The following is a 26932-nucleotide window of genomic DNA, read 5'->3' as shown; positions in this document are numbered from 1 at the left end:
GAAAGACTTTAAGGAGTTTGAGGAGAAATTGAGTACACTCAGACAGGACCTGTTTCCCATCAGCCTACTGGGAGAGAAGTGGTTGCTGGGAGCTAGCACTGTCCCTATGTATATTCCCTCCCACAAAGGATACACAGCTCTGGAAGGAACTCCTGCCTCACCTCCATGAGGATATTGATGAAACTCCAGCCCCCTGAATCCATGGTCTTAGGGCATCTGATTTAGCAGAACCTCCTTTCCCTCTGCCCAGTCCCCTCCCCAACTCACTGTAAGAAAAGAGAGCCAGGAGAGAAAGTAGGGTTGGTCAATAACTAGAGTGTGGTTGAAGAGAGAAGGAGTCCCTTAATACCTCAGAAACCTGGCTGAGGACGATGAGTAGGGACTCCCCGCCACCCTGGTCCAGCAATAGACACATGTCCCAGGCCTGGCCAATCAGAACACTCCATACTTGGCCACAATTGTCGGTTTGGAGATGGACACATGAACAAATTCAGTCCAATGAGAGATTTTTTTTCTAGGATTAGAAGCCAAGAATCCATCCTTGTGATCAAGGGGATAAATCTTCCTGAAAATAAAGCCAAATTACAATAGAGATGAGCCTGGAATAGCCTGGAAAGTAGGAGATTCACTTGCAAGAGCAAAGTTTTTAGAGAAGAAAATACTTAAGTGTTCCAACAAACTAGATCTTAGAAGATGGAGCAAAGAATTTGTTCTGTAAATCGAAGAATAGAAAAGAAACAGGATATGATATCAGAGCTATTGTCCATCACATGGCTTTTCCTGGGCTGGGAATAGGAGGTCAAGGAGGCTTGGAAAGGTCAAAACTAGATTATAAATGCTGCCTGGCTTCTCTGAAAAGGAACTCAACTAAAGTGGCAGGGAGAGACACCCAACCTAGAGAGGTAGAGGGCATATCTGAAAACTGCAAGACTGTGCTGCAATCCCCAAGCATAGCTGAGAGCGTGCAAGGCTCTCCCAGAAGCCCCAATTGCAGCACAGAGCTTGTGATGCTTTTAAAATATGTCCACAAGGGGCACCTGGGTGGCTCAGTCGGTTAAATATCCAACTCTGTTTCAGCTCAGATCATGATCTCATGGTTTCATGTGTTCAAGCCCCGCATCAGGCTCTGTGCTGATGGTGGAAAGCCTGCTTGGGATTCTCTCTCTCCCTCTCTCTCTGCCCCTTCCTCATTCACACTGTCTCTGAATCTCTCAAAAATAAATAAACTTAAAAAAATAATGAAATAAAACATGTCCACAAATTCTTTGACACTCCTGCCTTCCAAAGTTGGAGCCAAATTCCCCTCTACTTGAGCTTGGTAACTCACTTCTAAGAAACAGATTATGGGGGTCGCCTGGGTGGCTCAGTCGGTTAAGCATTCGACTTCAGCTCAGGTCATGATCTCGTGGTTTGTGAGATCGAGCCCCACATCAGGCTCACTGCTGTTGGTGCGGAGCCTGCTTCGGATCCTCTGTCTCCCTCTCTCTCTCTGCCCCTCCTTTTGCTCATTCTCTCTCTCCCTCTCTATCTCTCTCTCAAAATAAATAAATAAGTATTTTTTTTAAAAAAAGAAACAGATTATGATAAAAGCAACTTCCAAGTCTAAGTGGGTCGTTAAGGGCATTGAGGCTTCCTCTTCATTCTTTCTCTCTTAGATCACTAGATCCAGGCAAACATGCTGCTGTGTCATCAGGGTACTCAAGAAGCCCTATGGAGACATCCACGTGGCAAGAAATTGAAGTTTTCTACCAACAACCGGCAAGACACAAGGCCTCTTGCCAGCAGCCAAGGGAGTGAGCCACCTTGGGAAAGGGCCCTCCGGGTCTTCAGATGATTGCAGCTTTGTTATCTTGGCCATAACTTAATGACTGACCCTAAGCCACAACCACCTAGCTAAGCTGCTCCCATATCCCTAACCCACAGAAACTGTATGAGATAATAAATATTATTATTGTTGTTTCAAGCCACTAAGTATCTTTTTTTAAGATTTTCTTTTAAGTAATCTCTACACCCAACATGGGACTCAAACTTACAACCCCAAGATCAATCAAGAGTCATACACTTTACCGACTGAGCCAGACAGGCACCCCTCAAACCACTAAGTTTTGAGATCATTTGTTAACAGCAGTATATAACTAACAGTGCTAGGCTGCAGCGCGGTGCCTAGGCAGTAAAGACTGTAGCAGAAAATCAGGAGGGGGCCTACGGGGAGACTTACCAAGCCCCACACGTTCTATGCTATTGGTCAGAAGACAAGCCTACTGTTCCTCAATCTCCTAGCAGACATTCTTAGAACACTGGGATCTCGGCCAGGACCACGGTATTACAGGCAGAAGATATAATACCTAGAAGCATGGGAGTTTGTATCAAACAACTATGCCCAGAGGCCCAGCCTAACCAGCCGTGTCTCAGCCCACAGCAGGCAACATGAAAAGGCCAAATGAGAAGAGATTTGGCCTTCTCAAATCTCTGAGGACTGGATGGCAGTGCCTGGACCATGGGCCTCCTACACCCTGGTGTCCAGCGGGAAGAGGGAAGGGAGAAGAGGAACGAGGCACTCTGAAAGACTGCGAATTTACTCCTAGAAAACTGAGTGAGATGAGAACTTTAAACTAGAAATGAGGAAGTTACTTTGGTTGGGTGAGTTTAAGTTTATTCCACTGCCAAAGAAAAACGTTCATGAGCAAGTGGGGTTCGGTTATAAAAACTAAAGTTCTGTTTCTGCACATCTGAGACAGGACTATAAATTTTAAATCCACCACAAATTTTTATTTCTTATACTTCAGACAACTAAAAGTTACAAAGAAAGACAAAACGAAGGTTCATGTACCCACCAACTAGCCTAAGAAGTAAGAAGTCAGGGTCCCTTGAGTCTCCCTCCCTGACTGCCTTCCCACTCACTCCCACAGGTAAATGCTATCCTGAGGATTTTTCATGCCTTTCTTGTTACTTTAAATCTACCTCCCCAGTTAAGAGTGCATTATTTGGCCAATTTCTACTCTTTAAACAAATAGTATCATACCATAAATACTTTCCTCCAACTTCCTTTCTGCTCAACATTACAGTTGTAAGATTCATCCACGTTGAAATCTAGTATTCCAGTGCATGTAATTAATTCAATTTCTTAGTCTAAATGTATTATAGATACCGATTATTCCTATTATCTTACTTTGAATCTTCTAATTTTGTCTAAACTTTCTTTTTTTATTGTTTCTCAATGACTTTTTTTATTGATTAGATTGTTTTGTTGTCTCTACTGATTTATAAGTGCACATTTTGTTTCTAATATATAATAGTTGCCCTTCATTTGTTAAATGGATATTTAACAAAGTTTAGTATTATTCAGGACTGTTACCCTTCCCCAACAACTCAGCTCCAGCTCCATTATTGGTGACTAACATTTTAGTTCTGCTTCAGTTTTTACCCACAAATTATATATCATTGTGTTGCTCTATATGGCCAATATTTGTTTATATTTTCCCATTTGTTTACCAGCTTTTTGCTCATTATTCTCCTGCATCTCACACCTTCCTTTTGAGACCCTTTTCTTTTTTCCTGACAAAGTTTGTAAGTCTGATGATAACAAATGCTCTCTTCTTTGGCTTGTCTAAACATACCATCGTTTACCTTCATTCTTGAATGCCATTTTGTAAACAGTTCTAGGTTGGCCATTATTTTCTCTTCGCCTTTGAAGGTTTTAATGTATTACTCCACTGGCTTGTATTGTAGCTAAGGTGTCTGTTGTCCGTCTAATTGTTATTTTTTTATAGATAATCTGTCTTTCCGCCCTCTTTTAATATCTCTTCTTGGTTTTTATACTTTTACTATGATGGGACTAGGTATGGATTTCTTTTCTTTTTATTTTTTTTTTTATTTATTTTTTTTTTTCTCAACGTTTTTTTTTTTTTTTATTTTATTTTTGGGACAGAGAGAGACAGAGCATGAACGGGGGAGGGGCAGAGAGAGAGGGAGACACAGAATCGGAAACAGGCTCCAGGCTCTGGGCCATCAGCCCAGAGCCCGACGCGGGGCTCGAACTCACAGACCGCGAGATCGTGACCTGGCTGAAGTCGGACGCTTAACCGACTGCGCCACCCAGGCGCCCCTCTTTTCTTTTTATTTATTCTACTTGAGATTCATTTTGCTTATTGAATCTGAGTATTCATACCTTTCATTAATTTGGAAAAATAATCAGCTATTATCTCTTTAAACATTTTCTCTGTCCCTTCCTCTGTTTCCTCTCTACCAAGACTCCAAATAGAAAGAATGTGAATCTCTCACTTTATCTTCCTTGTCTCTTACCCTCTGTTTTGTATTTTCTACCTCTTTGTCTCTCTGTGCTGTATGCTGGGTAATGTCTTCATATCTAGTTAATCATCTCTTAACCAATGCTAAATCTATTCCCTGATGTTAAACTCATTCAAAGAGTTTTTGAATTTCAGTTATTATGTTTTTAATTTTTAGAAATTCTAATTGGTTTATCAATTCTGCTGGAATTTTTAAAATAGTATCTTCTCTTTCTCATGTTTTTAATGTCTCCTCTTGAAACATTTTGGATTTGGTAGTTTCATATTCTATATCTCATAATTCTAATATCTGAAATCCTTTTTGGTCTAATTCAGATATGTATTATTTCAGCTGACCCCTCCCCAGAGTAGCTTGGATTTTTTTCGTGTGTTTTGGATTGTGTGATTGGCAGGATTTTATCAATTGGGATCCTGTGAAACCAAGCGAAAATTTATTTCTATTCATACCTGGAACACTTAAATTTTTGGCTCAGGGCTTTCTAGTCCAAGCAGGCAACAATTAATTCAAACTCCGAACCTGCAGGAGGGCCAGACAATAGATACAACTTCTCAGGGAAGGAAATTTTTTTTACAACCAATCCTAGGGGAGAGCCAAGCCTGCAGAAACAAGTTTCCTGGTCATGTTCTTTGATACTAAGTGGGCGTTTGTTTTTTAAGTTTTATTTATTTAAGTAATCTCTGCTCCCCCCACCTTCCCAGCACCCCCATGCCGCCCTGAAATTCACAACCTGAAGATCAAGAGTCATACACTCTTCTGACTGAGCCAACCAGGCGCTAGTAGGCTTTTTTAAACTCATTTTTTCCCCTAAGAACATAGCCCACCAAGAGCTTTATGCAGGAGTCTGAGGCATTCTCTGCTGTCACCCACACCCCTAGGTTACTCTGACAAACAACCACAAGGTAGCCTCAGTTCCAAGACTTGTTTTTTGGTCTCTGAGGATTTCCTTTATTTTCTAGTTGCCTTAACAACGTATTTAAATGGAGATGTGTTACATTTTACCCAGCACATCCAGGAAACTTACAATGGGAGGTTTTGGGGGGGTTGGGGTTTTTTGTTTTTTGTCTTTGCTTTTGTTTTCAGGAGTTGTATGTCACCATAGTGTTCTCCGCGCAGCTTTTTAAATCATTCAGTTTGCAATGTGTTGAACAGATTGGAGAGGAGAAAGACGCAGAAGCAGGGAGACCTACTAGGAGCCTGCTGCAGAAATTTACACAAAAGAGCATAATAACTTAAAAGAGAGCGGTGGTGGCAGAGACAAACAGAAACAGATGGATGTGGGAGATAAAATCAACAAGTTTTCAGACATCCAAGAAGAAGTGTCTAGTGACAAGTTTTTATAGAGTCAAAAGGTCAAAGGAGAAATTCAAGTTGCATAGGATGTTGGGAAGCCTCTGAAAAACTGGTAACTGTATTTGTTACTGAACTCACACTTGTGGGTGCACCGGATGTTCAGTAAGCCAATGTCTCTGAGACACCAGTTTTGAAGCAAAGAAGTTTTATTAGCAGAGCAGCCCAACGAGAAGGAAGAGGATCATTCATAAAGCTGCCTTGCTCTGTTGAGTGAAGGGACAGCTTATGTTTGGGGAAGGAGGTGAATACATGAGAAGTGGGCGAGGGGGTTCCTGAAATCCTGAAATGGGGATGGAGGTGTGTTATGTTTCCGGAAAACGAGGGGCCGAGCAGGACTTGGTGTATCAGGCACGTCAGATAATTTTGAAGACAAATGTTACCGTCTGGTCCTCATTAGTTTTTTACAATCAGGGGTAAACAGGGAGTAGGGGCGAAAAGGGCAAAGTTAATGATAAGCGGTACTAAAACATAATTAAGTAGGGAACAAAACAGAAGGTGGGCCTAAGTTACTAATGCAACTAACACAGCTATAGTGCTGCTTACGCTTTCAAAGCAGGTTCAGGAACTAGGTGTCCAGCCTCAAATTCACCCACATACACTTGGGAGAAAGTGCAGAGCGAAGAGAGGAAGGTCCTAGGTCCCAGCTTTGAGGAAATACCAACATTTTAACACCTTCGAAGCAGAGCAAGCAACAGAAACTGAAAAGTTTGGGGAAACACCCAGAAGAGAGACGTGGCTTTCACGAAGGCTGAGAGATGACGATTTCCAAAGGGAGGGAGAAGTCGGCAAGTGTCCAGTGAAACTGAGGTCAAGAAAAATAACTGGAAACTAGGCATTTGTTTTGGTGACACATAGGAAATTACTGCTCTTGACGACAGAGTCAATAAACAATAAAGGCAAAAGACGGGAGTGAATTGGGGAGTAAAAATGGACACCACACCTTGGAGAAGTTTGCCTATGCAGGTGAAGACAGAGGGCATTAACATCCGAAGAAATAGGCTGGAGAAGGGTTAAGAGGAGAGTAACTTAAAAAATTTCAAATGAAGATAGGAAGGAAGCAGAACAGGGAGAAGAAAGGATGAAGAGGCCAGGCCGAGAGAAATCCATAGTACGGATAGAGAAATTCTCTTGCGTTACTACCAATCCGCCAGGCCGAAAGGACATTCAAATCTCTACGGGCTTTCGGTCATGGGTGGCTGACTGTGTGCTCCCCACTCTAAAACCTTCCGTCCTCTGCCTTCGTACCTTCTTTCCCCGCCCACTGGGTCTAAGGCTATCACCTCCCACCCCGGCCCCATCCAGCCACTCCTCGCGCTGAAATATACAGCCTTCTCTATGAACTCTTCCGGGTCGCCAAGCAGGACCACGCCCAGTCTCAATCCTGCCCGCCCCCCTATTGGAGCGCGCTTCTCGAGAGACACATGCGCACAAATGTCGCTTCCAGGATTGGGCGGTCGTTTCCAGACTGGGAACTCCCCCCTAAATTTGGCGCCGGCGCGTTAGGTCCTTGTCGCTATGAGGGTGCTTGTGGGTGAGGGAGGGCAGAAAGGGAGAATCGGGGGCGGGCTTATGGAAAGGTTGAAACAAAAGACTGGGAGGTGGGAGACCGTTTTTGAGGGAGGGCAATGAATCGTGCACTGGTAGTCGTGCACCAGCCTTGGCTTCCTATCTCAGGAAGCCGAATCTCCCCCAGTCCCTGTGACCTGTGTCACTTTTGCATCGCGGGAGGGGGGAGGGGGGAGAGTCAGATGGGCCACATGCGGGGACGGAAGGTGACCCCCCCCCCCCGAGAGGATAAGTAGCTCGTAATTTCTGGTCAGGTGGCGGGACGGGCTTCATTGGGACAGCCCTAACCCAGCTGTTGAAAGCCAGGGGCCACGAAGTGACGTTGGTCTCCCGAAAGCCCGGGCCCGGTCGGATCACCTGGGTATGTCCATCCTCTGGAAGCTATGGGAGAAGGTCTGGTTTGGCGGCGCAGGGCAAGCCACCACCCGTACCTGCCTCATTGTTTTCTTCAACAGGATGAGCTCGCTACGTCGGGGCTGCCGCGCTGTGATGCGGCTGTCAACGTGGCAGGAGAGAACATCCTCAACCCTCTCCGAAGGTCAGCTAGGGCCCCGAAGCTGATGTCCTTCAGAGCAGAGGGAGGACGGGTGTGACCCTGATTAGGAGAACCTGTGAGCTGTGGCGAATGGAAATGTTCGATTGAGAACTAAACTCCTATCCCAAACTACTCATCCCGCCCCACTCCTCCCTCCACACCCACCTCCCCTTCTGCCTGCTTCAGCCATTGACTTTAGTCCTCACTCATAACTCAAGATACCCAAGATACATGCCTTTTTTTTTCCTACAGGAGAGATGGGCCATACCTCTAAACCACAGTGCAGGGGTTTACTAGAAGTGGGTATGGATGAGCCCCAGGGAAAGAGGAAGGGATATGCGTGTATGTATTTAGTGATTTACTTCCCTTTTTTTTTTTTTTTTTCCCCTCCTGCAGGTGGAATGAAACCTTCCAGAAGGAGGTTCTCAGCAGCCGCTTGGAGACCACCCAGATACTGGCTAAAGCCATCACCAAGGCCCCACAACCCCCCAAGGCCTGGGTCTTAGTCACTGGTGTAGGTATGTCCCAAATCACCAGCCCCTTATATTAGCCAGAAGAAGAGAGGTTGCACAGCGAGGGGTTAGCTCAGGCCCTTCTAGCTATACACACCCGAGTGCTGATCTTTTCCAAGCACAACAACTTCCTAGGCCCTCAGTCCATGCATATTTCTCCTGACCTTTGCGTACTTTCTCTGAGAAACCGGGATTCTCAGAGGAAGAGGGGATAGTGGCACTGCTCTCAGTGCCAGAAAAAGCCTCATCTACTCCCAAGTCCCTTGCTTCTTACAGCACAGTTCTTTGGGAACAGAATTTGATTCTTGTGTTTCACCATTGGGACCAAAGAACTGCAAAAGGTTATAGAACATATATCTGCCACTAGTCTAAGTGTTTTACACATATTACAGCATTTAACCCTCACAAGCACCCTATGAGACATAGGTATTATTGTTATTCCTGTTGTAAAGATGCAAACATTCTGCAGAGAGAGGTTATATAACTTGCCTGAACTCACAGGGTTAATAAATGGTGGGGCTAAGAATAAATCTCAGGCAGCCTGGCACCAAAGTCTTTGCTCTTAAGCACTACACTCTAGCAGTCACTCAGCTTAGCTACAACTAAAGATAAGTTACTCTAGGGCAGGAACAGGTCAACTCGTGGAGTAGTTCAAAGGAAAACTAGGGCTCTGTCTTTCCATGGGAAGATCCCAAAGACCTAGGAGGGCAAGACCAAGGGAAACATCAGGTGCAAAGGGCCAGGCAGGACCAAGGATGTTGGGGCAAACCAGTGCTATTCCACCGGCAGCTTACTACCAGCCCAGCCCGACTGCAGAGTACGATGAGGACAGCCCAGGAGGGGATTTTGACTTTTTCTCCAACCTGGTAACCAAATGGGAAACTGCAGCCAGGCTTCCTGGAGAGTCTACACGCCAGGTGGTGGTGCGTTCCGGTGAGAACCAGGGGCCTGGGTATCAGACAGGTTTGGAATGTCTTCCTGGGCTCGGGGAGTGGCAGATTTGTGGCCAAGCTGTGGATGGGAGGACAGGAAGTCCCAGAGAGAGCCATACCTCTGAGCTACTACAGAGCTAAGGTGGCCTGGGAAAAGGGAGGAAGAGGAAACCAGGAGGAACTATGGAACTGCTGGAGGCTGAGGAGCCTCCCCGACCATATCTGACCATATCTCTTGCCTGCTCTAGGGGTTGTGCTGGGTCGTGGGGGCGGTGCCATCGGTCAGATGCTGCTGCCCTTCCGCCTGGGCCTGGGGGGCCCCATCGGCTCGGGCCACCAGTTCTTCCCCTGGATTCACATCAGAGACCTGACAGGAATCCTGGCCCATGCCCTTGAAGCAAGCCACGTGCAGGGGGTCCTGAATGGAGTGGCTCCAGCCCCCACTACTACAAATGCTGAGTTTGCCAAGGCTTTGGGCGCTGCCCTAGGCCGCCCAGCCTTCATCCCTCTCCCCAGCATGGTGGTGCAAGCTGTCTTTGGGCAAGAGCGTGCCATCATGCTGCTGGAGGGCCAGAAGGTGATCCCACGGCGGACACTGGCCACAGGCTACCAGTATTCCTTCCCAGAGCTAGAGGCCGCCTTGAAAGAAGTCGTAGCCTAAGTGGGGAGGCCTCTGGCAGGGCCGGAGTCCTGTCCCTCAACAGAGGCTTCCTGGTTGGAGACTCAGGTAGTAGGCTCAGGTACTGAGACCTGAAACCATCTAGTCCTTAGAGATTCCTCTCCCTGCCCTCCTCATGGTTCCTTTGCTCCACCTGATTTAACTGAGAGACTGTCCAGTGTCTCAAGGTTGCAGTCTCATCAAGTTGGATCCTTAAACTCTTCAACTCCTTGGAAAAGAATTTCCAGATTGGTTTCCCTGTGTGTCCCATTACTGTCCGAGTTACCCTTTATGTTGTGTAGAGAATTCTCTGTGATTGAGGCAATAAAGAGAAATTATCTTACAGGCTTCGTTCACCTCTTTGGCCTAGATTCTTCTGGAATTTATTTCTAAGGAAATGCCAGATGATTCTTTTCCCTACGTTGGGGTTTTGAAAGTTATACCGGGCATCTCTCTTCTTGGTCCCTCCCTTGCCAAGAGCCAGTAACAAATTTGGGGCATGAGGTTATTATAAAGGTAGAGACCAGAAAACGAGCGCAGTGATCATCCATTTCCAGTGGGTTCTATGGTCACCCTGTGTACTTGTTCACACAGTGCCGTTAGGGTGCCAGCAGAGGAAGAGACAAGGCTTCAGTCTAGGACAGCCTTCAGTCTGTCACTGAACAGCAGTGAATTAATAAAGCAATCCTGCTGGCCCTAGTTCATGAAGCTGCAGTAGGACAAAGCCAACATCCCCACCTGTAAGAAGCTTGGGACTTGCCTCTCATCTGATTGGGCTGACTTCAAGCAACCAGAGTCCCTAGCACGAAAGGACAGTTGGGTCCTTCTGGCCTACTGTCCTGATTGTGTGCCACGCCTTGACCAGAAGTAGTTCCCCCTAGCCCCCAGTTTGGGGCCAGATTACCCAATCTCCTTTCTTCCCAGAGGACTAGGAGTTGTCTATGAGTCAGTTACCCCACAACTAGCCTCTTTGCCACACACCTGCCCCTAGGTCAGGTCCATACAGGCTAGTGCTATAAAGCCCTAATGGGAGAAGAGCTGAAGACACTCTCCATCATCCAGCTCCCCAACACTAATTTCTGGAATGAAGAACGGAGATGGTAGTACTTAACTCGCTGTGTGCCACTCAGGGAGATGTCCACAGCCGTAAAAGAACCATGTCCAGGGACTTGCTGCAGAGCCCGGACAGCACAGAATCCAGGGGCACTTGTCCTACTTCTTTATCTGGTCTTGGACTCTTCAGGAAGTTGACGGGCTCTGTATTGTTCCTGAGAGAATGACCCACCCAAAGGTAGATGTAACCAGAAAAGCATATTTGGGGACTGCAACCAATACTGTCCACAGATGAAATGTGCAACCTTGGAGTAGTCAATTTTCTGGCACAGGAGGACTTGAAGCAGATAAAGGACAGGATGTAGGAATCAGGATGACAGTGGTCGATCTGGTGGCCAGTCAGGTGCCTTCTGACTTGGACCCTTTGGTTTTCATTTTCCAGATAATTGGTTCATCTCAATACCACCTCTATAAACCCTTCCATCCCCATACACATGCACACAGAGCAGAAGGGGGCCTCACTTTATGCAGTAAATGTGTTCTGTAGAGAAAATGCTGGGGTCAGATCACATTAACATTGTCATTGCAGACAGAGCATGGCTTCATCAGTTTGGCAAACGCTCAACACTTCAGCAAGTGCATCTCAACGGGGACTTTCTGACACATTCGTTAATCTGTAAACAAACAATTGAATGCAACAGGAGAGCTGCCATTTATAGGAACCCTGAGAGTATTTTGGTAATGCAAACAGCCACCCCTAATTAACTGTTTTATAAATGTGGATTTGGGGGGGTTGCCCAAAAGGGATGCAGCCATGATAGGGCACATTATACTGAGGACGCAGTGTTAAAATCTAGGGCATGGGCCCTGGGGACTGAGGATCCTCAGCTCTCTGAAAGTGAGGTTTTGGTTAGGAAGCCTGTGCAGCCACAGACAGACACACCTGAGACTTGATGCAAGTACCTTTCCTCCAAGGAGCTTTCCCCCACATTCTCATTTCTCTTCCCAGCTGGCATTTTTGCTCCTGATTTATACACAGAAGTAAAGGCCAAGCAGCTCAATCAAGGTCACAGACAGGCATAGCTGAGACCGGAAGCCAAGTCTCCCTCTGCCTTCACCAGCTCCCTGCTGCCCCACTGTGACCCAGACCCCGTAACACTAGCCTCCCATGGGCCCAGCATCCCCCTTCCCAGCCAGGCCTAGGAAGCAACCTGTCCTCTGACCTGCCAAAGCCAGGGCAAGGAAAGGCTTAGCTTTCTTGCCACCTGTTCTTCGTTCCCCACCCCCCAGTCTCCATCCCCAACTCAATTTGAAGGAGGAGCTAGCAGTCCCAATCTCCAGGACCTACTCTTCCCAGCAGCCCCCACTCCCTACAGAAACCCTGTGCTATGGCAAGGTTGAGAAGTTAAGGCTGAGCAGAACCTCCTGAGAGCTATTTGAGGTCCTGACTCCAGATGAGATCAAGTCGCACCAACTCAGAGTGAGTCTAGGTCAGGATCTGAGCAGCACAAGGACCCTCACAGAAAATGCTGAGCTGGGTGAGGCTGGAGCTGACGGTATAGCAGCCACTCAGACAGGTGAGACTCAAAAGTTGAGGCTCAGTAGGGCCTCCGAGAGCTGGTTGATGTCCCGGCAGTATGGCTCCCGCTGCAGGATGAAGTCCACCTTGTGATCCTGGCCCCAAAACACCTCCAGCAGCTGGCGCCGGAGCCGCTCTGTCTCCCGAGTCTTCCGAATGCCACCACCACCTTTTTCCTCCTCTTCTCTCCCCTGCTGTTGATGACCGTGTTCTGTGAAGGCCCTGGAAGGATGCTGAGCCTTAGAAGACCCCTGAGCCCTGGGAAGAAACAGAACAAGAAAAGCTGATGAGCATCACGGAGGGAAGTTAGAGCCCAGGGGGCATCCCAGTTAACTGCCTGGCCTATTCCTGGCTTGGAGGGAGGGGGGAGGGGGGAATTGGTCCTGAAGTTCCCCAAGATGACCACTGAGTGGCAGTATCAACCCACTTCTGAAGGGGAGGACATTTCCTTTGGAGCCAGGAAGATGAACCCTGCCACTGGTATGATCTAGTTTTAGTCTAATACATTGACCACTTCATGGTTCGGCACAGATGTGCTAAATACAACTGGCTATAAGTAAAAGCAACCATGTTCCAAATAATCCACCAAACATGGATCAGGGGAAGCTTCCCTCCCAGCCTGGAGGGTCTATGTCAGGATTCCCTGAAAAGCAATTAAATACGGCCAAGCCCACCGCAACCTGAACCACTGAAGAATTAAGCTGGCCCAGATTGAGGTCACACTTCCCCCCAAGTCTCCAGGTCCACAAAGCCCTTCAGACAGAGGGCCAGGGCTGGGGGCTGTCTAGGAGAAGCTGGGGCGTTACCTGACTGGCTTCTTCAGGAACTCATCCAGCGTGGGGCCATTTCGCCCCAATGGATCGTCAGGAACCATGAAGAGGTTTCCCACAAAGGTGAAGGGCAGTAGGCTGGATGGGGACAGAGAATGTATGGTCACAGAGGGACCCTTAAGAACCTCCCAGACAGCTGAGACCAGCACCACCAGAAAATTACTGGCCACCGTATCCTTCAAGGCAATATCAAGCCCCTTCCCAGAGTCTTCACCCGATGGCAGAACAGAACTGGTTTAGAGAAAGGTCCGAGTATGCGCCCTGTTCTCAGGGGAGGGTTCCCTCACCGCTCCCTGATGATCGCCATCCACTTCTCAGACTCCTCCGCCAGGTCCCGGAACTGGTCATTGGAGACAATGACCCCGTCGGTCTCTTCAGCCAGCTTCACCATGAACCTGTCTCAAAAACCACGGCAGCCGTTCTGAGATACTCTCAAGGCCCCAACCCCAGAGTATCATCGACTTCCATGACCCACTTCTGGGCATGGAGATCTGACCCCCCCACCTCACCTTGACCCAGTCACTAGGTGACTGCCAAATTCGGGTGCCATAGTTAAGAGAGAAAACAGAGAAAAATCCGCATGGTCTCCCAAGAGCATCCCCTCTATCCACCATAAATCTCCACCCAACACTTTGTGCCTCATTCATGAGAGACCGTGAGATCTGGCTCCAGCTCTGTCTCCTTCCATCCTCCCCCATCAGTCACAAATCCATCATGCTCTTCCTCTGAAGAGCCTTCCACTCTGCCCCCTTCCTTTCCAGTCCTACCATTACCCTTAGCTATTTGAACATTGCACCGGAGATACTGCATAGCCTCCTGATAAGGGGTGCCCTGACCCCAGCCATTTACCACCCTCAAGTCTCTCCTGCCCTCCCCTAAAAGAACACGCGTTTCCCCCAAACAAAACTCTTCCCTCCTTGCCATTTATCTACCGAATAAAGTCCACAGGGCTGGCAGCTACGGCCTTCTAGAACCCAGCTCAATCTACCTGTACAGCTGTATCTCTTCTGGTATTCTCTAATGTACTCTCAACTCTGACAAAATCAATGATCAGATAACACCCTCTTCTCCAAACATGCCCTGTGCTGTCTGACTGCCACCGTGCTTCTCAGACGATTCCCTCCACCTGGAGGCGCTTCCCAAACCTCACTGGATGAACAGGATCACCAGGGAACTTTTAAAAAAGAGATGCCTGGGGCACCTGGGTGGCGCAGTCGGTTAAGCGTCCGACTTCAGCCAGGTCACGATCTCGCGGTCCGTGAGTTCGAGCCCCGCGTCAGGCTCTGGGCTGATGGCTCGGAGCCTGGAGCCTGTTTCCGATTCTGTGTCTCCCTCTTTCTCTGACCCTCCCTTGTTCATGCTCTGTCTCTCTCTGTCCCAAAAATAAATAAACATTGAAAAAAAAAAAAATTAAAAAAATAAATAAATAAATAAATAAAAAAGAGATGCCTGGGCCTCACTTTAGTAATTCTGATTCCACAAGATGGGATAGGACTCTTGAGGCAATGGGTGGGGGTCTTTTATAACAGGTTTAGAAACCAAAAAACTGGGGCCCAGCCCACGTCCTCAATCAACAAAAAAACTTGCTAATCTCTCCCTTCCCACAAAATCCCCACCAGAAGGGGGCTCCCTTTCCTCCGAGATGCCATAGTGTTTGGTTTATGGTTTGTTTGGGCTCTGAAATCAATAATCAGGCCTTCCCTAATTCCCAGCACCCCACCTCCTTATACAGGCCATGTGCCTACTGCTAGGTGCTAAGTGGGCAGGCAGTATTTGAAAGACAGTGTGGTGAACAGGGAACGAGTGATAAGCATTAGGTGTAACATGACTGGTTCTCAGTTTCTGTCTGGGAAACGCATGAAGGAGACGACATATAAATGTACATGGTATCATATGATAATAGAAAAGGTATTTGCAGGTTACGGGTATTTTACTGTCATGTTACTTCTTCTGTTGCTCAGCAGTATTCATTCAGTAGGCCTATGCTATGCACCACTCTACTACTCACTGTAACTAGACAAAATTCCAAATTCATATTGTGCTGTCCGCCTACCGGGACCTACATAACAGACACGTGCCTTTAACATTCATTACAACTGACTCGCTCTTCAGTTTCAATTCTGTGTCAGTGCTGGTGTGGAAAGGTTCCATGTCTTGGATAATCTGTGAAATCTAGACATAAAACAGAAGAGCACTGGGAGAAAGTGAACTGCCTTTTTGTAGAATACCATTTGTTCGTTAGGGAGAAAAAATATTTGAAAAGACAAAATATATAATCACTGTGGCTTGGAAACTCATTTTTTTTTTAAAGACTGAAAATCCTAGGGAATTAAGAACTTGTAATTGCAAATAACTAATTGGCTTTTAAAATCTGCCCATTTCCCCCTCTATGTGTGTACCCTGGGGAGGGAATGTGCCCTGGATTTTTTATTTAAACAATTTGACAGCTTTAACTTCTCACTTTGCCTTTGCCATGTAGTATAGCCTTTGTTTGTTAAGAGTTAACCACCACTCTTGGGGCGCCTGGGTGGTTCAGTCGGTTAAGCATCTGACTTCAGCTTAGGTCGTGATCTCACAGCTCATGAGTTCAAGCCCCACATCGGGCTCTGCACCGACAGCTCGGAGCCTGGCGCCTGCTTTGGATTCTGTGTCTCCCTCCCTCTGCACCTCCCCCACTCACGCTCAGTCTCTGTCTCTCAAAAACAAAACATAAAAATTTTTTAAAAAGGTAACCACTCTTACCCTATGTCTGCATTTCTGTGTGATAGACATGAGACCTACTGCCATAGTTGAGGGGGTCCATGACAAGTCAAGGACTATCACTGTACACTTGCCTGGCACCTTGAGTGAGGCAAGCACATACCTTAGCTTCTTTTGATATTCACAAGGAGGGTGAACAGATAGAAGAGGACCCTGGGACAAAGAGGTTAACCCGTTAAGAGACTGGTCTGTAGTCAGAGTCAAGGAGTAGGTACAACTTGGGGCTCAAATTCAGATCTTCAACTTCTAACTCCAGTGATGTTCCTATTGTAACACGTTTTGTATCATCTTAGTATGGCCGCGTTGTGTTTCTTCCTTTGCCTTTGTTATTTTGAACAGCTACACCGGTACTTCCAGGGGGATTTCTCTACATGTTTGGAAATTTGGGCTGTAAGAAGTTATTTATGTCACCAGCTTTCCCAGCTTCCCATTAAACTAGTATGTACTAGACAGTAAGGCACTATATAAATACAAGGCATCATTTAGTCTGATGAATCAAAAATGAATGAATGGGCAAACACAGTTGTCTACCTTCTGTCTCCTCTGGCCTGGATTCATCCAGGTACGCGGAGGAATAACTGGCCATTTTCCCGCTGCCCAGACTTAGAGACCGCACAAAGGGTCAGGGGCTTCCATCCCCGACTCGGCTGCCCCCACTGTGCTTCTTGAATCCCAATACTGGGGCCAGGAGAGAAGCAAGTACCTATCATCGTAGGAGGAGATCCTCTTGCCATCCATGACTCGGGAGGGAGTGAGAGAGAGCAGGCTGAGGGAGTATAGCTTTTGCAGGAAGTGGCCCTCTAGAGAAACAGAGGAGCACAATGGGGTTATCCTCAAGTTGAAGCGGGGCCTATCCCGGGTTACAAAACATTGTGCCCAACTCACCTCTGACCTTGGCATCCTTACTGAAGCGCCACTGAGGCACAAAGACAGTTATGTCACGGTGGCCCCTGTCCCAGAAGTACTGCACAGCAATGGCAATGCCCCGGCTGGAGAAGTAGTGTTGGAGGCCATGCCTGCAGTGGGAAGGGGTCAGCGCTCTAGGGCCCCAGAGACGGGGACTCTCAGCATGTGTCCCCAAGGTCCATAAAACTGTTCATATCATCCCCCTCCCTGGGATCCTCAGGCCCACCAGGTACTCACACCATGGCCACATTGCTGCCATCAATGACAATGTGACGGAGGTCTGGCTGGCCAGGCACATTGGCAAGGCACAGGGTGAAAGGGTCCTGCAGGGCCTCCTGGAAACGCTGCGTGCCAGTCACCAAGTTGCCCCCGCGGGTACCTCGTTTCCACGGAGACCCACGGCCTCGAGCCACGACCTGCTGCTTGTCTCCCCTGTCTCCTCGGTCTCCGCAGTGCCACGGGGGTTCGGGAGCAGGTGGAGGGCTAGGCACCCTTGGAGGTGAGGCCTTCCCATTGTGTAACCGCTGGAGGAGGGAGGCTCCCCGGGGCTGAGCGGCCCTTGGATAGGGACCCTGGGCACCAGGAGGCTCACTCTGGACACAGAACCGTCCTCTGTCCTGAGGCACCCCCTCCTTCCCCAGGCCCTTTCCTGTCAGGGGCCCTACCTGCCCTGCCTCTCCTCCTCCTGGCTGTGATCTGAAGGCCCCTTCTTTCTCCCAGGCCTCTTGCCCAGGCAGCTCCTTCCACCCCAAATCCATCTCCCTGGGACCACCCTGCTTCCCTCCCTCCTTCTCCATAACATGTCTCTCTCCCCTTGACTCTTGCCACCTTGTAGGTCCAGTGTGCAGGGACTCCCTGCCTTCACTCGAGAGAGCTCTGACTCCCTGGTACTGAGCACCCAGTGGGCCCGGGCTCCCCCCCACCCAGGGGGGTATTACATGGGGCCCCTGCCCTCTGGATGCCTCCTGCACCAGACTCAACAGTTCCTCCTGGACAGCCAGGGGCAGCTGTAGCAGGGCCTCTCTGTGGGCATCCCCATAGGGCTGCAGCAGGGCGGAGAAGTCTCTCAGCACTCCAGCACACTGAGAGACTCTGGGGGATCGCCCTGGCTGAAAGTCCCAGCTCAGCCGCTCCACCAGCTCCTCCACTCTGCTCTGAGCCATGACGAAGGCCTCAGTCAGGCCACTGACCATTAGCGAGCCGGGCAGCCCAGGCACCAGGTGGGCTGATGTGCTCCAGACCAGACAATCAAGGAAGAAGCCCTGGGCTCCCAGGAAGATGCAGTGCAGTTTGGGTGGGTAGTGGATTTCATTCTGCAACTCTGGGCTGCAGAGACCCTTCAGGAACTCCTGGGGGAGGAATGGGGATAGGGGATAGGAAAAAAAGGAGACTTCTGGAATTCTACATGGCCCAGTAGCCTCTTCAGGCCCATTGCACACCATCACCACCCCATCCCTGAGTTCCAGGATGCCTGGGCAGAGCAATGGAGCCCCACAGAGCCTGACAAAGGTGAGGGTTAAAAAGGGATCAAGAATCTCACTTCTTTTCCCTTTTCAGCTGATAGGGCTACGGCTAATATTTCCACTTAGAACCTGACTCAACTTAAGATATTATTATAATAAACTGATCACAAGGCCATCTCTCTAAATATGTATTCGTGCTAAATATGTATGCGTGCGTATGCGTGTTGTAGATTTCCATCACAAGGACTGTCATTTGCTAACTTTTGCTGGACTCATGCTTTATCTCATTCACAATAAGTCCAATGAAGTGGATACTGCTATTATTCACATTTCATAGATAAGGAAAGGGAGACTCGGTCATGAGACCACCCCATGAGGTAAGTGGAGCTGTACTAGAACCTCTGACAGCAGGAAGCAATGGGGCCTGGCTTCCCATCCCCCAGTGAATTCCTTGGTGGGGCCTGCTTGCCCAACCGGATTATCTCTAGTCTTCAAAAACAGCACAACTGATTTGAGTGGAATCACCTGTCTCTAAGTCCTGGCAGAACCTGGCTCAACATAGCTCAAATGAAACCAAAACTCCAGACAAATACAGATTTGCAAAGTTCCTCAAAAGATGACAGTCACTGAGGTTGCCAGTAAGACAACCAAGGAGTGAGTGGAGCTCCTCCCCAGCGGCCCCTCCTCTGCTCTGCCTCCCTGTAGGGGAGGGAGACTTTGTTCCCCAAAGGGTCAGAGAGGGGTGTTCACCTTGGCTCTGCTGGCGTTCTCCTTGGGGCCCTCCAGCTGCAGCCAGATGTGAGGGTTTTCAGGACAGTCCTTTGGGAGGACACTCATCCCCACGCTGAAGATGCGCTCCACGTAGGGTTGCTGCTCCCGCACCTTGTCCTCAGCCTCCGCAGACACGGCAAAGCGGTCAGGGGACGGGGAGCCGGCCCCCCAGGTGGGCATGGCTGCTTGGCCACCCAGCCCTGGAAGGAGGGAAGGCAGCTCAGAGCCTCCTTGTCCCCTTAACCCAAATCTTGGGTCTCCCACCCTACACCAGCTATCAACAGGTCGCGATACCGATCTAGTAAACAACCTGGGTCCATCCTGGGGGTAGGAAGAGAATGTCAGATTATCCGGAACCAGGTCTTCTCTCCGGAGAGGAAGTCATGGGCAAACAAGGCTGCCTACTGGGGATGGGCATCTGGCCTTTGGAAAAGGCTGACCACAGCCCTAAGCAGGAAGAGTGGGGGCTCCAGCTCGGTCTGGAGGCCAGAAGTGGATAGATGACAAAAGAGTCCCTCTCCTCAGGATCTCTGCAGTCTCCGCGTCCAAGACGGCCTCTTAAAGATGAATCCGCACCAGGGCTTGAACTGGGATGTCCTCTGGAGTCCCTGGTCTGCCATTTCCAAGGTTCTAGCCCCTCCCACCTCTCCCCCTCCCTCCGCCGTCCGCCGCTCTTCTAGGTAGCGCCAAGGCCCCACCCGGGGCCCAGGGGTCAAGCCGGGTCCCGCCCACAGCCGCCAGCTGCCACCGCCCCCGGCGCCCTTCCCCCGGCCGCGCTCAGCACAGGGGCCTCCGGCTCGGCTCCCGCCGCCGGGGGCACGGGGCAGAGTGCGCCTACCCGCCTTGGCCGCCTGCTTCGGCCTCAGTACAGCGGGCGCCTCTCGGTGCCTGCAGGCCCCAGCTTCACCCGCGCCCCAGGCCCAGCGGAGAAGGGCTGGGAGCCCGAAACTGGGCGGGCCTTCCCGAAGTCCTCACCCAACGGGGACCTGTCTTCGCCACATCTCGAACAGTTTTTTGAGTCACTTCCTGGCCCGGGGCGGAGTCAGCCAGGCCCCACCCGGCGCAGGGCGGGCTCCGGGCCCTAGCGCGCGCCTGCCGCCGGGACCCTCCCTGACCCGCCCCCGGCCCGCCTCCCGGCCCCGCCCACTCGCCCGGGGTTCGCTTGGGCTCAGCTTCCAAGCCTGCCTGATGGGTTCACCTCTCCCGGTAAATCTGGGTTCTCGCTCGTTCTGCGCAGTTGTTTCTCGGGAGAGAGGAACCACTCATTGAGAGCTGGAGGTGAAGAGGATCCCTTCGGATGAAGATGTGGAAGATCAAGGAGAGAAAGAGACTGGCCCACGGTCACAAGATACTGACACGGTTGGCCCAAGCACTTTCCACCACGATCGTAGGGAAAGACAAGGTCACCCGCTTTCTTCTAATGGCGGAAAGGGGCCACTGATAGGGCTGTTGACTAGTGAGGGATTTTAAGAGGAGAGGAATGAGGAAAAGGAGGGGCTGTACGAGCTGTCTGGCGCATAGATGCACGCTCACCGGCATACACCTACAGGCTCTCACACATTCTCACAGGCACAGGTACACTTTTACACACCAAGTTCTCTATGGTCCCAGATCCAGCCTTCAGTGCTCTCCAGAGGGGCTGCCCTGGGTTCTGGCTGTAGCCCTTCTGTCTCTCTGCTTCATCCCTCCTCTCCCTCCTAGTGCCCAACTGCTGTCACTTCGTGCCCTGCCAAGGAGGAGGGAACTGCAGTGACAGCAGGAGAGAGAGGCAGGACAGAGTCGTGGGGTACAGAGAGGTATGGAGAGGGAGATGCTGAGACCAGGTTAACAGTGAGACCCAGAGAGGGGCTGAGGAGCAGGGTGAGGGGTGGTGAGAGCCCCAGGGGAAGCAGGAACTGAAAGGAGCGGCAAGAGGGGACAAGACAGGAAGACTTGTGGGTCACAGAACAACTCAGCTATGCCAGGAGCAAAGCGACACTGGCGACCAAGACTCCCACCCAGCCCCAGGCTGCCCTTGGCCCTGATACTTCTGACCCTAGGGAATGGGTGGGCCCAAGAGGGGGCAGAGCCTGTCCTCCTGGAGGGGGAATGCCTGGTGGTCTGTGAGCCTGGCCGAGCTGCTGCAGGGGGGCCTGGGGGAGCAGCCCTGGGAGAGGCCCCCCCAGGAAGAGTGGCATTTGCTGCAGTCCGAAGCCACCACCACGAGCCAGCAGGGGAGATCAGCAATGGCACCAGTGGGGCCATCTACTTTGACCAGGTAACCCCCCTACCCTTGTCCAGGGGACGTGTAATGACCTGAAATCAACTACTCAAACCCCCTTGGCTCTTAAGGATAATCCCCCTACTGTGACTAGGTGCTCCTCCGCTCCTCTGCCCTGCTGCCTGTCTCCCTTCCCTACACCCCTACCCACACTCCTCCTTGCCCGTTCTCATCATTTCTTGTGAATCTGTGCATTCCTCCTGTTCTTATCTACCTGCCACCCCTTCTTTTCCTTACTCACTGCCCTGTCCCATAAGCCAGTAGTTTCCCTCAATCCCCACTCAGCAGAGTCTGCTTCCCACAGGTCCTGGTGAATGAGGGTGGTGGCTTTGACCGGGCCTCGGGCTCTTTTGTGGCCCCTGTTCGTGGTGTCTATAGCTTCCGGTTCCATGTGGTGAAGGTGTACAACCGCCAGACTGTCCAGGTGACCTGTGTACTGGGGCCCTGTCCTGGCTCAGGAGGGGAGGGAAGGGAGAGGGGATAAGTAGAGTCCTGCTGACTCCTAGGCAGTCCCTCCCTTGACGGTGTCCTTGGGTGGGGGTGGGGGGTGGGGGTGGTGCGGCTGGCAGGAGGAAGAGAGGAAAGGACCTGTCTAGCAGAGAGTGTGGAGGAGGTACTGAGTCCAACCCTGGCCATCCCTCAGCCCCCCACTGAGCGTGTGCTGAGCCCCAAGTTCCCAGGATTGCAGAGTATCCCTTGGGAGCTGGAGAAAAGAAGAAGCCCTCGGGCAAGTGGGGGATCTTGGGATAAAGGGAGAAGTGCTAACTGGGCTCATCTCACCAGGTGAGCCTGATGCTGAACACGTGGCCCGTCATCTCAGCCTTTGCCAACGACCCTGATGTGACCCGAGAGGCAGCCACCAGCTCTGTGTTACTGCCCCTGGACCCTGGGGACCGAGTGTCCCTGCGCCTGCGTCGGGGGAACCTACTAGGGGGCTGGAAATACTCAAGCTTCTCTGGCTTCCTCATTTTCCCACTCTAAGGGTTCAGGCCTTTCAAGGACTGGAATCTAACCCCTGCCTTCTGCCCTCTGCCCTCTGCCCTCTCCTGCCCCAGAAGCAGCATCTTTGGAGTAGGAGAGAGGCTCCCTCTGGCTGCCTGTATTCCACCTTCTTGCATGGAACCCTGTGCCTAACACCCAAGGTGAAGAGTAGAGCTGTGGTGTCTGGGGACCTGGCCCCCCTCACCTACCCTCCCACCCCCATCCTCCCACTGCGTCTCTTTGTGCCTGCAAGGTATGGCAGGTGGCAAGGCCTGTGCTACTTTGCAGACTCTGTTCTTCCTGTTCCTCCACCCCCAGCCTTCTGCTCAGTGCTATTTGGGGACAGGTGGCACAGGTGAGCCTGACAGGCCCCCCCACAGGGACCCAGATGGACCAGCCTCAGTGTACCCTGCAGGCTCCTTCCTATGAGGTGTGCCAGCATCACGGATCTTGGCCAGCACAGTCAGAAGCCGAGCCAGCACAGTGTGGGCTAGGGCAGGAGGCTTAGCGACCAGCAGAAGTGTGGGGAGGACCACAGGACAGCCCAAAGCCTGTGGCTGGTGGGGCAGGAAGGCCATGTGCCCAGACTGAACATGGTACACACTTTTCATGTACACTGGGGCAGCCAGCAGACAGTGAATCTGGGCATCCATCTGTGCAAGGTCCCCGATGGACTCTGGCCCTCACCTCCCCACCTAAGACGTGGGGTGTGTGTGTTTGCTGCAGCCAAGAGTGGGTGCACTGAGCTTCCTTGGACAGCTGGAGGTAGGGGTAGACAGTCACACGTGGGCAAGTATTGATCTCCAAGCATGACACACGTCAATGATGCGGCCACCTCCTAGAACCTTTGTGATCTGAACTTCAACGACTCCACATTCTGACTGCCACCGCCACCCTCCCAGCTCTCTCAGCTACCTTCACTGTACCTGTCCCAAACTAGTCCTAGCCTCTCTCCTTTCTCCTGATTTGTGCTGTTTTGTCCTCCTTCTTAAACTTCCTATTGTCTTAGATGCTATGATTCATCCCTTCAGCCACTCTCCTGCCAGTGTTATAAAATCTCTATGTCTTACCGCACGCTGTCCCATTCTCCCAGCATGGATAAACCTATCAGTAAAGCAACTAGAGAATGACGGTCAATGAGAAACCACAGGAGCCCTGAAAAGACAAGATGCCATTTACAATTTGGATCAGGGGTTACAGGATACAAGCAGGTATGTTTAGAGAAGAGAAATATAAAATTGTGTGGTTGAGTCAAATACAAAAGGAAATTAGTAATGCTTCAATTACATAGGAAACACCAACGCGGATTTGTGGTTTTCAAAAGAAGAAACTTTTTCAAAATTTGTCACTAAAGTAGCCTAGAAACAATATTAGAAAAAATCTGATATGCATTCTGAGCACCTGGATCTTTGCCTCAAATATGATTCACCTTTAAGAGAACTTGGGGCGGGGCGCCTGGCTTGCTCAGTTGGTAGAACGTGTGACCCTTGATCTAGGGGTTGCAGTTTAGAGCCCCACATTGGGTGTAGAGATTACTTAAAAATAAAAGTCATAAATAAATAAATAAATAAATAAATAAAATAAAATAAAATAAAAAGAACAGAACTCCATCTCTTAAATAACTCTATGCCTGGAACATATTGTTAATGACAAAACACAAGGATACTTTTTAAACTGTATCGGGTAGAGCCGAAAAGGCAAAGGAATCCATTTTCAAATTCTCCCACCCCTTGACATGCTGTGACAATTTGATCATCGAAAGGAAAATAATACAGTTAATTGGAACAAGGTGAATTTTTAAAATCCATGACTCTGTAGTGATATTTAAAAGGGAAAAAGTCACTATAAAGTGTGCAAAAAGATAGTTAATTTATCAAGCGAAGAAGAACAAATATAATCATATATATTTAGCTAATTCTGATAAGTAGAAGAGTGTAAATATAGTGAGTATTTTATCTCTTCGTAAAGAATACTTATTTTTCTTTATCTGTATAAGTAGGGAAGGGTGGACACATAGAGCTGTGAGTGATTCCAGAAAAAGTTGGAACTGTATCAAGAATGGAGGAGACTGATTGGCACCATCTGGTCATATATTACAACCAGGAAGAAAGGGAGCCCAACAGTGTGTTGCAAGATGATGAATTAGTCAAACGTCCAAAAGATAACTGCTCACAGCTCAAATTTGATCCTTCATTTCTTGGGAAAGGGAGCCTCTGTGTCACTAAACTAATTTCAATGAGATTGCAGTAACAGCAAACCCAAAATAATAATGGGTTAACCAACAAAGAAGATTATTTCTGTCTCACATAGAAGAATTCACAAATAAAGAGTAGGGCTGGATCACAGTTTTATGATGATTGCAGCCAAGTTTCCCTTCTTGCTGTTCTACCATCTTTAGCATGCCATATCATGGCCCAAGATGGCTCCTTGCACTCCAGCCATTACATTAGCCTTACAGCCCCCCAGGAAGCAGGAAGGAAGAAAGAGCACACCACCTTCCTTTATAGAAGCCTTCTGAAAGTTGCCCCCAACATGCTGATTACATCTCATTGGCTAGAATTTAGTCACACCTGGCCACACCAGGCCAAGGAGAGAGGCTAGGAAAGCGAGTCTTTATTCCAGACAGCCATGCTGAGCTAAACATCGTGAGTTTTATAATGTGGAAAAAGAGGAGACTGGATATTGAGGAAAAACAACTAGATGTTTTTGAACGTGCAAATGGGCTACATAAATTCGTAAATAATGGCAGGGAAGTTATTGTGTTGGTTTTCTATTGCTATATAACAACTTCAGCAGCTTGACACAACACCTATTTATTATCTCACAGTTTTCTGTAGGTCAGAGTCCAGCAGAGCGTGACTGGCTTCTCTACTTGGGGTTTCATAAGGGTGAAAGCAAGGGCTGCCTTCCCTGCTGAAGGGGAAGAATCCACTTTCAACAACATTTAGAATTCAGTTCCTTATGGCTGTAGGACTGAGATCCCTGGCACCCACCATCTTTAGGCCAGCAATGTCAGGCCAAGTCCTTCTCACACTTTGAATCTCTCTGACCTATCCTCTGAGAGTCAGAAGTCTCTGACTTCAGTGGAGAAATTTCTCTGATTTTAAGTGCTCATGTGATTCAATTGGGCCTGCCCAGATAATCCAGGCTAATCTTCCTCTTTTGACCTTAATTACATGAGACATCTGGGTGGCTCAGTCAGTTAAGCATCCGACTCTTGACTTCAGTTCAGGTCAAGATCGCATGGTCATGATCTCATGGTCCTGGGTTGGAGCCCTGTGCATCAAGCCCTGTGCCTCAGGCTCTGCGCTGAGCGCAGATTCTCTCTCTCTCTCTCTCTCTTTCTCTGCCCCTTCCCCACTCACTTGCTCACTCTCTCTCTAAAATTAAAAAAAAAAATTTTAATTTAGAAAAAGATTCTCTGCCCCTCTCCCTCATTTGCTCGCTCTCTCTCTCTCAAAGCATAAATAAATAAATAACCTTAATTACATATGAAAATGTCCCTTTTGCTATGAAACATAATTCAGAGGCTCCAGGGATCAGGGCATGGACATTTTTGGAACATCTGCAGGGAACATGGACATGTTTGAAATATCCTAGTCATTAAGTTTTAAGATGGCATCATCTAGGGGCGCCTGGGTGGCTCAGTCAGTTGAGTGTCTGACTTCGGCCCGGGGCCATGATCTCACGGTTTGTGGGTTCAAGCCCCACATCAGGCTCTGTGCTGACAGCTCAGAGACTGGAACCTGCATCAGCTTCTGTGACTCCCTCTCTCTCTGCCCCTCCCCTGCTCATGCTCTGTCTCTGTCTCTCAAAAATAAATAAATGTTGAAAAAATAAAAAAAAAAGATGGCATCATCTAAAGGAAAGGCATCCTGGGGCATCTGGGTGGTTCGATTGATGAAGCAGCCAACTTTTGGTTTCGGCTCAGGTCATGACTTGGAGATTTGTGAGTTCAAGCCCAGTGTTGGGCTCTGCACTGACATCACAGAGCCTGCTTGGGATTCTCTGTCTCCTGCCTCCCTCTCTCTCCGCCCCTCCTCTGCGCTCTCTCTCTCTCTCTCTCAAAGATAAATAAACATCTAAAGAATGTGTTGGGGCGCCTGAGTGGCTCAGTCGGTTAAGCGCACGATTTCGGCTCAGGTCATAATCTCGTGGTTTGTGAGTCCGAGCCTATGTCAAGCTCTGTGCTGACAGCTCAGAGCCTGCAGCCTGCTTCAAATTCTGTGTCTCCCTCTCTCTCTGCCCCTTCCCCACTCTCACTCTGTCTCTCTCTCAAAATAAGTAAATGTTAAAAAAAGATTTTTTTAATGTATTATAAAATAAAATAATTGAATTGAATTTAATTTAAAAATAAAATAAAGGCATCCAGTTACAACACACAAATCACATGGAAAAAGCATGGGTTTAAGAAATTCCCATGGTATACAAGGTAAACACTGGCTCAGATTTTAGTCATTTTATTTAA

At 49.2% G+C, this 26932-nt stretch overlaps 3 protein-coding genes across 7 annotated transcripts; 2 read left to right on the top strand and 1 right to left on the bottom strand.

The window, feature by feature from the left end:
* Nucleotides 1-7084: 7084 nt before the first annotated feature.
* On the top strand, nt 7085-10202 carry SDR39U1 (short chain dehydrogenase/reductase family 39U member 1). 2 transcript variants are annotated; one of them, XM_045450564.1, is made up of 6 exons: nt 7085-7189; nt 7479-7585; nt 7680-7762; nt 8156-8277; nt 9061-9204; nt 9452-10202. In XM_045450564.1, the coding sequence occupies exons 1-6, from the start codon at nt 7174-7176 to the stop codon at nt 9862-9864; spliced, it is 885 nt and encodes a 294-aa protein (XP_045306520.1). In that variant the 5' UTR covers nt 7085-7173; the 3' UTR covers nt 9865-10202. The 2 variants fall into 2 exon arrangements, with proteins under 2 accessions (XP_045306520.1, XP_045306521.1); XM_045450565.1 differs by lacking the exons at nt 7085-7189; nt 7479-7585; nt 8156-8277.
* A 1220-nt stretch (nt 10203-11422) lies between these two features.
* KHNYN (KH and NYN domain containing) lies at nt 11423-20262 on the bottom strand. 4 transcript variants are annotated; one of them, XM_045450562.1, is made up of 8 exons: nt 20199-20262; nt 19203-19423; nt 17227-18338; nt 16969-17099; nt 16787-16883; nt 13611-13718; nt 13300-13401; nt 11423-12751 (listed from the first exon to the last, which is right to left on the bottom strand). In XM_045450562.1, the coding sequence occupies exons 2-8, from the start codon at nt 19401-19403 to the stop codon at nt 12499-12501; spliced, it is 2004 nt and encodes a 667-aa protein (XP_045306518.1). In that variant the 5' UTR covers nt 19404-19423; nt 20199-20262; the 3' UTR covers nt 11423-12498. The 4 variants fall into 4 exon arrangements, with proteins under 4 accessions (XP_045306518.1, XP_045306517.1, XP_045306516.1 ...); XM_045450561.1 differs by having other exon boundaries at nt 20062-20216; XM_045450560.1 differs by having other exon boundaries at nt 19534-20214.
* A 108-nt stretch (nt 20263-20370) lies between these two features.
* Nucleotides 20371-24929, top strand: CBLN3 (cerebellin 3 precursor). The gene is made up of 3 exons (XM_045450570.1): nt 20371-21480; nt 21788-21907; nt 22267-24929. The coding sequence occupies exons 1-3, from the start codon at nt 21181-21183 to the stop codon at nt 22462-22464; spliced, it is 618 nt and encodes a 205-aa protein (XP_045306526.1). The 5' UTR covers nt 20371-21180; the 3' UTR covers nt 22465-24929.
* The last annotated feature ends 2003 nt before the right edge of the window (nt 24930-26932 follow it).

The sequence above is a fragment of the Leopardus geoffroyi genome, chromosome B3 (genome assembly GCF_018350155.1).
Source record: "Leopardus geoffroyi isolate Oge1 chromosome B3, O.geoffroyi_Oge1_pat1.0, whole genome shotgun sequence".
In the NCBI taxonomy this organism is placed as follows: domain Eukaryota; kingdom Metazoa; phylum Chordata; class Mammalia; order Carnivora; family Felidae; genus Leopardus; species Leopardus geoffroyi.
This window is presented reverse-complemented; position numbering and strand designations above follow the sequence as displayed.

What these genes read in the sequence shown, in the direction of transcription:
- SDR39U1 (XM_045450564.1), top strand. An exon ending in GGCCCGGTCGGATCACCTGG is followed by an intron (nt 7,586 to 7,679) that starts GTATGTCCATCC and finishes TTTCTTCAACAG; the next exon opens with GATGAGCTCGCTACGTCGGG. An exon ending in ATCCTCAACCCTCTCCGAAG is followed by an intron (nt 7,763 to 8,155) that starts GTCAGCTAGGGC and finishes CCCCTCCTGCAG; the next exon opens with GTGGAATGAAACCTTCCAGA.
- KHNYN (XM_045450560.1), bottom strand. An exon ending in TAAGGATGCCAAGGTCAGAG is followed by an intron (nt 16,884 to 16,968) that starts GTGAGTTGGGCA and finishes CTGTTTCTCTAG; the next exon opens with AGGGCCACTTCCTGCAAAAG. An exon ending in TTCCTGAAGAAGCCAGTCAG is followed by an intron (nt 12,752 to 13,299) that starts GTAACGCCCCAG and finishes GTTTCTTCCCAG; the next exon opens with GGCTCAGGGGTCTTCTAAGG.
- CBLN3 (XM_045450570.1), top strand. Translation starts at nt 21,181, where the DNA reads ATGCCAGGAGCAAAGCGACACTGGCGACCAAGACTCCCACCCAGCCCC. An exon ending in GGGCCATCTACTTTGACCAG is followed by an intron (nt 21,481 to 21,787) that starts GTAACCCCCCTA and finishes TGCTTCCCACAG; the next exon opens with GTCCTGGTGAATGAGGGTGG. An exon ending in ACAACCGCCAGACTGTCCAG is followed by an intron (nt 21,908 to 22,266) that starts GTGACCTGTGTA and finishes TCATCTCACCAG; the next exon opens with GTGAGCCTGATGCTGAACAC.